This window comes from Diaphorina citri, unplaced genomic scaffold, assembly GCF_000475195.1.
Source record: "Diaphorina citri unplaced genomic scaffold, Diaci psyllid genome assembly version 1.1 scaffold294, whole genome shotgun sequence".
NCBI classification, from domain to species: domain Eukaryota; kingdom Metazoa; phylum Arthropoda; class Insecta; order Hemiptera; family Psyllidae; genus Diaphorina; species Diaphorina citri.
In genome coordinates this window covers 144,290-154,120 of record NW_007377730.1, presented here as the reverse complement: position 1 = coordinate 154,120, position 9,831 = coordinate 144,290, and the positions used below count along the sequence as shown (strand labels likewise).

Below are 9,831 nucleotides of genomic sequence, written 5' to 3'. Positions count from 1 at the left end.
GTAATTTTTTTTTTTTTTTTTGCTTTATTTAATGTGGCAGGATTCTCTCTAAAAGGAGCTCTTCCACCCTACCATAGAAAAATGTGTTCAATTTAACGGAGGGTTTTTCCTCAACATCGTTTCAGAATTTGACCACGATAATATAGCCTACTGCTGGGATAAAAGTACTCTTGAGCCCTATTTTAGCAGTTATTAGTAATACCTAACCAGCCTCAGTGAATTATGATCTGGAGGTTGGTTTTTCGAGTCCAAGTCACGTTGTAAAGTTTATCGAGTTGTATTATGTGGGGAACGAATTTTGTGAGCATTTCAGTATGATGAGTATAGTTAAATTTCCTTTTAACTTTTAATACGTTTTATGCGTATAGGATAGAATAGAATAGATAGTGAAATTAAAACAAATTCCATTTTACTTTCTCAGAATGACGAAAACGAAGCTCCGCCCCCTCCGTTGGAAAAGTCGAATAAGAAGAATGAACCATGCTATGTACAGCAGTTGTTAGCTTATCAAAATAGTCAGGGGGGAATCGAACCCGAGTACAAGCTAGTGGAGACCAAGCTTATTCCCAACTCGAAGAAAAAGGAGTATACCATGCAGGTATGTGGTAGTAAAACAAGGGCCACGAGTGGTTAAGAGCACTGACTTTCAACCTCCGGACATGCTGGGTTCAAATCCCGGCCAGGGCGGAAATTTTCTGACAAAACTTTTTCGCTCCTTGAACATTTAATTTAGGGTACAGGTGTCTTCGGCCGGCCATACACTATCAGGTCGCCTGTCAGTTTTGACCTGTCGGGTCCGCTGACTTTCAACCTCCGGACATGCTGGGTTCAAATCCCGGCCAGGGCGGAAATTTTCTGACAAAACTTTTTCGCTCCTTGAACATTTAGGGTACAGGTGTCTTCGGCCGGCCATACACTATCAGGTTGCCTGTCAGTTTTGACCTGTCAGGTCCGAACTATCATTTCTGGCATGAAGCCTGATGAGCACACACACTGCATGAAGATTTCATCAGTTATCAGTTTACCATGGATCCTCGTGGTGATGATTTGCTTTCACAAACAAGCGGAGAAAATAATTATCTACAATTTTGAACTCCCCCTCAGTCAACACAAGTCTCGAGGGACGTTTATAAATATGATTGTTTTAAATAAAACTTGCATACATTGAATTATTTGTCGGAAAGCAACTTTTTCACAACTTTTATGGATATTACAGCATTGCTAAGTGCCTTATATGCAATTAATGTACATATTTCAATGTTCTTGTTGTTATTGTTGTTGTAGTAGTAGTCATTGCCCAAGTCAAACGGATCAATCCCCCTCTGTAGTTGGTAATCCTAGGAAATTTGCCACATCAATTGGTTTAAGCCATAGATCCATAGGTGTGAGTTGTGTGGGCTTTGATAGACAATTGAAGAGGTGGATGGTGTCGTGTGGACTCTCATTGCAAGTGTTACATTTGTCTTCAATTCTTGGATCTAGGCGATTCATATGTCCTCACGATGGTCGGGTCTTCGCCCCAGGACAACCTGGAGTGTGCTGCTGTTCTCCACAACCAGACAGCACAACCAGACACCAGACATCACACGAACCAGCGGTTCAGGACGAGCCAGCCAATTCAACATGGCTAGAGCTAGAGACCATCACCCAATTGAAGAGGTGGATGGTGTCGTGTGGACTCTCATTGCAAGTGTTACATTTGTCTTCAATTCTTGGATCTAGGCGATTCATATGTCCTTACGATGGTCGGGTCTTCGTCCCAGGACAACCTGGAGTGTGCTGCTGTTCTCCACAACCAGACATCACATGCTCCAGCCAAGGACCATCAACCTTAGCAGATACCAAAAGACATCTTTTCTTTATTCTGCTATCGCCATTCGGCGAAAGCTAAAGCCGCTACAACAACAACAACAACAACATGCTTCAGCCAGGGACCATCAACCTCCAAACCTCAAGTCAAACAATACATATTTCAATAATCTTTTTACACTGGTAATGCCGCCACTGGTTGCTACTCGATTAAAGTAGCTACTCATTTGTCCTCACGCCGCTTAATATACTACGCTAAATTTTATGACATGACTTGGACTCGAACCACCAACCTCCAGATTCAAAGTCCACCGTGCTAACCACTGAGGTTGGTAGTATATTCAATTCTACCTCTAGTTATAATGCTACTTGACAAAGTATCCCGTTTGGAAATGTATACAAGCGAATGCCCGACTTTGACCAATCTCATGATTAACTAGAGGTAGACATAGTATATTCAGTCCAAGTCAAGTGAAGACATACTATATCAAGTCAAGTTAAGTCAAGTGAAGACATAGTATATTCAATTCTAAGGAATTTTAATTGTGTTAAGCATAAATGCTTGTCACAAATGTCGTTCTCCGCTTAACATACTACGCTAAATTTTATGACATGACTTGGACTCGAACCACCAACCTCCAGATTCAAAGTCCACCGTGCTAACCACTGCACCACTGAGGTTGGTAGTATATTCAATTCTACCTCTAGTTATAATGCTACTTGACAAAGTATCCCGTTTGGAAAATAATCTCATGATTATTAATCCCATTGACCAAAACTTTTAGCCTATTAGTCAAGTCGCCTGTGTCTGGGATATTCGTAAAGGGTCTCAGTCCTATGTCTAAAATAGGTCTCAGTACTCAGTCCTATGCTGGGTTTACAAGGTATATTCTAATTCTTCTTACCTGGAGTGATAGCAAAATTGCGTCCATTAATTTCATTATGTGACGAACGAAAACAATTGCACTTCCTCTCGAATTGGATTATCTAAAAGAATGAATTCAAAACGTTTACAAGGTATATTCTAATTCTTCTTACCTGGAGTGATAGCAAAATTGCGTCCATTAATGTCATTATGTGACGAACGAAAACAATTATTGCACTTCCTATCGAATTGGATTATCTAAAAGAATGAATTCAAAAAGTTTACAAGGTATATTCTAATTCTTCTTACCTGGAGTGATAGCAAAATTGCGTCCATTAATGTCATTATGTGACGAACGAAAACAATTGCACTTCCTCTCGAATTGGATTATCTAAAAGAATGAATTCAAAAACCTATGAATATGACTTACCTACCTATTTGAAAACTGCAATGACCTACTATCACATCGAGTACAAGGTTGTGCCCTAGTTACTTTCTATTACAATAAGCTATACTATGTACCTAATGAGAAAGTAGGTGGTGAAATTGGCCCAAATTTTCAAATCTCAAATTCTTTGTGTACATGATTCTGATCTCATACTTTTCATTAATAAATAACGCAGCGAAATTGGCCCAAATTTTCAAATCTCAAATTCTTTGTGTACATGATTCTGATCTCATACTTTTCATTAATAAATAACGCAGCGCTTTTTCAGAACTTTTGTGGATATCACAGCATTAGGTACGTGCCTGCTTTGCAATCAATTTTCATATTTCAATAATCTTTTTACACTGGTAATGCAAATGTAAATGTAAAATGTAAATGCAGAGGAAGCTTGCTTCGGTAAGTACTTCATAAGAAAACATACAAAGCAGTAGGAAGTGGTTCGCTATGATCGGAATACCACCTTTACTCTTTTTTTCGACCACATTAACAAAACCTGACCGACCAACAGTTGAAATTAAACGATAATTTTTTCAAGGAAGGTACTTAGTAAAATTCGTTAACGCATTGTAAGTGTATTGCTTGATATAATTGTAGCCCTCATTTTGTATTGAACATGTTGTCTTAAGGCTATACATTCAATTATTTTCCTTTTTTTTTCGCTTCGTGTGTTTTTAACGCTAAACTTTTCCATGTTTGTCATTCCCAGGTACGATGGCAGCATGAGGAGGACATAGAGAATTGTAATGGCTGCAAAAACCTGTTTGACTCTGCTGAACAGAAGGTAAGTTCATTTTCACACACTCGTCGTTAGAATTAAAAAAAAAACATGATATCCCCCCAAAAAACACACCACGTTGAAAAAATTGACGCCAAGATATTTTTCACAAGTTTATTTTTCGATATCCCCCCAAAAATACGTTAAAATTAAAATATCCCCCATATCCCCCCAAAAAACACGTCACATTAAGATAAATTAAAGCCAAGATTATTTTTTTCCCCTGAAGTTTATTTATTTATCTTTCCAAGTTATTCCCCTATTTGTTCTTCTTATTCCGATCGGGTTTCGTCGCCTTCTTGTCATCTTTCCCTCGGGTGAACTCGGCCAAGCTCGTGCCTATTCGGGCCAGGGTGTACAACACGAGACCCAGGCCGAGTGTACAACTCGCAATCACATCGAGTTGACTCGTCTGGTACCAGGGGAGAAGGGTCCTTTCTTTGGAGCGGCTACCTTATGTGTCCCAAATTCTAGTGCGGGGTTGTTGGAGAGTTTTCAGTAATTTATTGCAAATAATTTACTCTTTTTGACATTTTATAATTTTTTAAGCTAACTTTGAGTTTACAAATACCTAGCTTATTAAATTATTCTGAAACTGCATCTAAACGTCTTGAGCTGAACTGGATTAGCCGTTCTCGAGATCTAATACAGGACAAACACAAATCATGCCAAACTTCAGGAAATAGTTATGTATAACCATTATGAGAATAATTGTAAAAATTAGATTTTTTTTTTAGCCCGTCCTTCCTTTATTATTAGGATAGTAATAAAAAAAGGTATAGTGGACGGGCTATTGTATTCGCTTCGGTGTCGTCTGTCTGTCACTCTGTCCCCATACCAAGCCACGAACGGACACACAAGCTAGTGAAAAAAAAACCAAACTTACTGAAATGTATAACATTTTCATTGATAATAACGTTGAGGTTGGTATGAGGTCGCGTAGCTTTGATGGTTACAAACGTTACGTTGTGTCCTTGAGCTACGAGTTCGTTAGAAATTACAGACAACATCATTACGTGGGACGTGAAGGGAAAGACGCCAAACACCAGGATGTTGTAACCATGGCAACCAGGCGAAGTTAGAAATGCCAGAAACAAAAAAGCGACGGCCGAAAAAGAATTGAAATTCAGAACTTGAATACCCGTATTTCCCTCTTCTTTGTGAACCATTAACAAATTAAGCATGTGAATAGTCAATAGTGTCAATACGATTTTGTTTTTTTACACCGAATCAAATGATGCTCTACCTACGTATACTTTTTCGGTTAGCACTAACTATCCGACTTACATTAAGAAGTTACGGGTTCGATGCTCTCAGGTTTTTCTAACATTGTATCCACGAAATTCTTTTCTGAAACATCACACGACTTCTTATTAGGTACTAGGTACATAACGGAATTACAAAAAATCGGAGCTAAAGTGAAATGAACTAATAAATAATGGAGAAACACGGAGGAAAAGAAGGAGAAAGAGGGGAAAGGGATTTAAAAAAAAAAAAAAAAAAACTTATAAAAGAAGAAATAATAGGCGATCGATAAGGAGGATGAAAAAAAGGATAAGAAAAAGAGAAGGAAGAAGGAGAAGTTGCCGATTTCAAATTTCCTTCGGAAGTGTTTTATTCATAAAATGAATTCAACCTATTTTTTGCAATCGCTATAGCACTTTGTAGAGTACCTACCTAAGAACCGACCTAATTACCTAGGTAAAGTCTATTCTAACTTACGTTGTTTTGAATCTCAGAATGTAAAGCTAACATGAGGAGTAGTGCTGATAGTTGAAATGCAGTTGTGTCTATACTGGCCGCTATTAAAGTTCCTGCTTGTTGTATTACTTCATCCATGTATATGTCAGGTTTTTCTAACATTGTATCCACGAAATTCTTTTCTGAAACATCACACGACTTCTTATTAGGTACTAGGTACATAACGGAATTACTAAAAATCGGAGCTAAAGTGAAATGAACTAATAAATAATGGAGAAACATGGAGGAAAAGAAGGAGAAAGATGGGAGAACCCTGTGATTTAAAACCCTTTCTCCCAACCACTATTATTGTTTTTTCTTCCACAATGATTCTTTAAAAGATTTTTATATCTACTTTTAGTCTTACCAGATTTCACATTGGTTCCAGAGTCACGAAGCTAAAGTGAAATGAACTAATAAATAATGGAGAAACATGGAGGAAAAGAAGAAGAAAGAGGGGAGAACCCTGTGATTTAAAACCCTTTCTCCCAAACACTATTATTGTTTTTTCTTCCACAACGATTCTTTAAAAGATTTTTATACTTTTAGTCTTACCAGATTTCACATTGGTTCCAGAGTCGATTTTGGACTTCTTTGAATCAATCACATTGTGAACAAAACCAAGCAAATTTTTCATGACTTTATTTTCCTTCTGTCGCAAACCAACGAGCCAATAAACGAAAAGGTTTTTGAAAATGGGTAAAGATATCCGGTTCTGAAAATTCTGAAAAAGAATTGAAATTCAGAACTTGAATACCCGTATTTCCCTCTTCTTTGTGAACCCATTAACAAATTAAGCATGTGAATAGTCAATACGATTTTGTTTTTTTACACCGAATCAAATGATGCTCTACCTACGTATACTTTTTCAGTTAGCACTAACTATCCGACTTAGGTACATTGAGAAGTTACGAAAAAGAATTGAAATTCAGAACTTGAATACCCGTATTTCCCTCTTCTTTGTGAACCATTAACAAATTAAGCATGTGAATAGTCAATACGATTTTGTTTTTTACGCCGAATCAAATGATGCTCTACCTACGTATACTTTTTCAGTTAGCACTAACTATCCGACTTAGGTACATTGAGGAGTTAGGGGTTCGATGCTTCCCTGTGTCAACGATTTTCGTTATTTTTTAGTTCCGCAAACGTAATAGAAAATTGTGTGATTTTCACAGCAGATTTTTTTTTAGCTTAATTATTATTATTATTATTATTATTATTATTATTATTATTATTATTATTATTATTATTATTATTATTATTATTATTATTATTATTATTATTATTATTATTATTATTATTATTATTATTATTATTATCCCCCCCCCCAATTTTTTACAAATATCTAGTAAATCAAAGAGAAATCTCCTAGGTGAAAAGAAAATTAGGTACGATAATAAAAATACAACCTGTTTCTCTTTTTGTACGAATAAAACAACAAAAGATCAGACATACCTTAATAATGTCAATGTCACTACCGCTGTTATAACATTTATTTATTTATTTGTACAATAAACGGGATTTACCCTGTACTAACTATTACAATGTTATATTCCTAGCTATGACCTATGTAAATACCTAATTGAACGTGTATCATGAGCTTCATATCTTTGAGTGCCTGTTCGATTTGGTGCCGAAATATTTGAGATGAGTAGATTAGGCACTTGACTCTGATGAGCACTCTAACTCTGGGTATATCATTCAGGTTGTGGTTATGTACCGGGTTGGGTTGAGTTCGGACTGGTTGAGACAGGATATTGTTTCTACAGTTTAGCATGGGAGTGGTAACTTACCATGCAAAGACTGACCCACCCATAGTCTGACCATTCTACAGGGTGACCTGATAACATAATATGTAACAAAACAAAATACAAGGTGCGCCAGAAAAACACTGACAACTCAACATATAATGCAATCCTTATCCTATCAAACGTATGACCTTCTTTAGATTGCTGGGGCAAAGGTACTTTTAAAAACATAATCGGGAACGTACGTATGCCGTGACGACAGAGTTTAAGATTTACCGGTATTTTTTAAATCGATTTATCTCGGGATTTAAAAGTTGTAGAAGGAAAAGAGAAATTCCCTCCTCATATTTTCTGCTCTTTGTCTTGGAAACATCTACTGAGCAAGTGTAACTGGCCTATTTAATAGATACCTTAGGAATTTTATCCTCCGTATTTTTTAAATCGATTTATCTCGGGATTTAAAAGTTGTAGAAGGAAAAGAGAAATTCCCTCCTCATATTTTCTGCTCTTTGTCTTGAAAACATCTACTAAGCAAGTGTAACTGGCCTATTCAATAGATACCTTAGGAACTACAATGCTGGGCTGGTGCTGGTTACCCACTGTGTATTTATTTTTATTTTTTTCATCGGAAAATTCAGTTAGTCTTTATCCGATTTCGGGGGAAAATAAACAAGTTGACATTTATGTTTCTACTTGGAGCTCTAAGGGTTAGGTGGTAGAAAACGCCTCCGGCGTTAACCTCGCCTAGTGGCTACCTTCCACTCAAGAGTCTATTATTATTACAATGCTGGGGTGGTGCTTGTACCCACTGTGTATTTATTTTTTTCATCGGAAAATTCAGTTAGTCTTTATCCGATTTCGGGGGAAAATAAACAACTTGTCATTTATGTTTCTACCACTTACCAATAGTCCCTCATGGCCTTGTGCATCTTGTTAATGACGTTCGACACACCACCATCCAATACAAGGTAGCTATTTCCTATGAGAGGAAAAGCCAGGGGGCCTGCTAACTGCCATGACAACACATACTGTTTTCTTCGCGACCACAGGTAGAAAACGTAGGTGATAATGAAGCATGCATACCAGAATGAGGGTTTCTGTAAGAGATATGGAACCACTTTCTTAGTAGTCGTCTTTATTTCCAAGCGGTAAAGGGCGCAAAGCGCTTGATAAAATATACGTATACAAGCGAATGCCCGACTTTGACCAATCTCATGATTAACTAGAGGTAGACATAGTATATTCAGTCCAAGTCAAGTGAAGACATAGTATATTCAATTCTAAGGGATTTTAATTGTGTTAAGCATAAATGCTTGTCACAAATGTCGTTCTCCGCTTAATATACTACGCTAAATTTTATGACATGACTTGGCCTCGAACCACCAACCTCCAGATTCAAAGTCCACCGTGCTAACCACTGCACCACTGAGGTTGGTAGTATATTCAATTCTACCTCTAGTTATAATGCTACTTGACAAAGTATCCCGTTTGGAAAATAATCTCATGATTATTAATCCCATTGACCAAAACTTTTAGCCTATTAGTCAAGTCGCCTGTGTCTGGGATATTCGTAAAGGGTCTCAGTCCTATGTCTAAAATAGGTCTCAGTACTCAGTCCTATGCTGGGTTTACAAGGTATATTCTAATTCTTCTTACCTGGAGTGATAGCAAAATTGCGTCCATTAATGTCATTATGTGACGAACGAAAACAATTATTGCACTTCCTATCGAATTGGATTATCTAAAAGAATGAATTCAAAAACCTATGAATATGACTTACCTACCTATTTGAAAAGTGCAATGACATATCAGATCGAGTACAAGGTTGTGCCCTAGTTACTTTCTATTACAATAAGCTATACTATGTACCTAATGAGAAAGTAGGTGGTGAAATTGGCCCAAATTTTCAAATCTCAAATTCTTTGTGTACATGATTCTGATCTCATACTTTTCATTAATAAATAACGCAGCGCTTTTTCAGAACTTTTGTGGATATCACAGCATTAGGTACGTGCCTGCTTTGCAATCAATTTTCATATTTCAATAATCTTTTTACACTGGTAATGCAAATGTAAATGTAAAATGTAAATGCAGATTCTTTGTGTTATTATGTCACAACTTTGGTGCTCACTGCAGCATTGTAGGATTTTTCCAATATCTCAATAATCCTAAAATCCAATGTTTACCTACCATGCTGGCACCGGTCGCTATGCGCATTATATTACATAGCGACCGACAGACCGACCGAGCGAGCGAGTGACAGACACCGAAGCGAATACAATAGTCCGTCCCTTATACCTTTTTATTACTATTGTAATAATAAAGGAAGGACGGACTAAAAAGGGCCGTCTTATTCTATGGGTGTTAATCTGATAACTTTATGGTTGGCCCAGTCTGGGGGGGGCTAAGAAGAGGGTCCCAAAAGGGGAATAGGACCATCATA

The 9,831-nt window shown here is 37.2% G+C and overlaps 1 protein-coding gene and 1 long non-coding RNA gene across 2 annotated transcripts; both read right to left on the bottom strand.

Annotated features, from left to right (window-relative positions):
- Window positions 1-1,753: 1,753 nt before the first annotated feature.
- LOC113466576 lies at window positions 1,754-2,047 on the bottom strand. Its single transcript, XR_003390935.1, has 2 exons — window positions 1,943-2,047; window positions 1,754-1,830 (listed from the first exon to the last, which is right to left on the bottom strand). It is a non-coding gene; the product is annotated as an uncharacterized LOC113466576 (long non-coding RNA).
- A 6,109-nt stretch (window positions 2,048-8,156) lies between these two features.
- Window positions 8,157-9,396, bottom strand: LOC113466575 (probable cytochrome P450 313a2). Its single transcript, XM_026822112.1, has 2 exons — window positions 9,045-9,396; window positions 8,157-8,485 (listed from the first exon to the last, which is right to left on the bottom strand). Exons 1-2 carry the CDS (start codon window positions 9,078-9,080, stop codon window positions 8,288-8,290), a joined length of 234 nt encoding a protein of 77 aa, XP_026677913.1. The 5' UTR covers window positions 9,081-9,396; the 3' UTR covers window positions 8,157-8,287.
- Between the last annotated feature and the right edge of the window lie 435 nt (window positions 9,397-9,831).

Excerpts from the sequence above, each read along its gene's own strand:
- LOC113466575 (XM_026822112.1), bottom strand. The coding sequence starts at position 9,080 with ATGACATTAATGGACGCAATTTTGCTATCACTCCAG. Across the intron at positions 8,486-9,044 it reads CAATTTTGCTATCACTCCAG|AAACCCTCATTCTGGTATGC; the intron begins GTAAGAAGAATT and ends TATCTCTTACAG.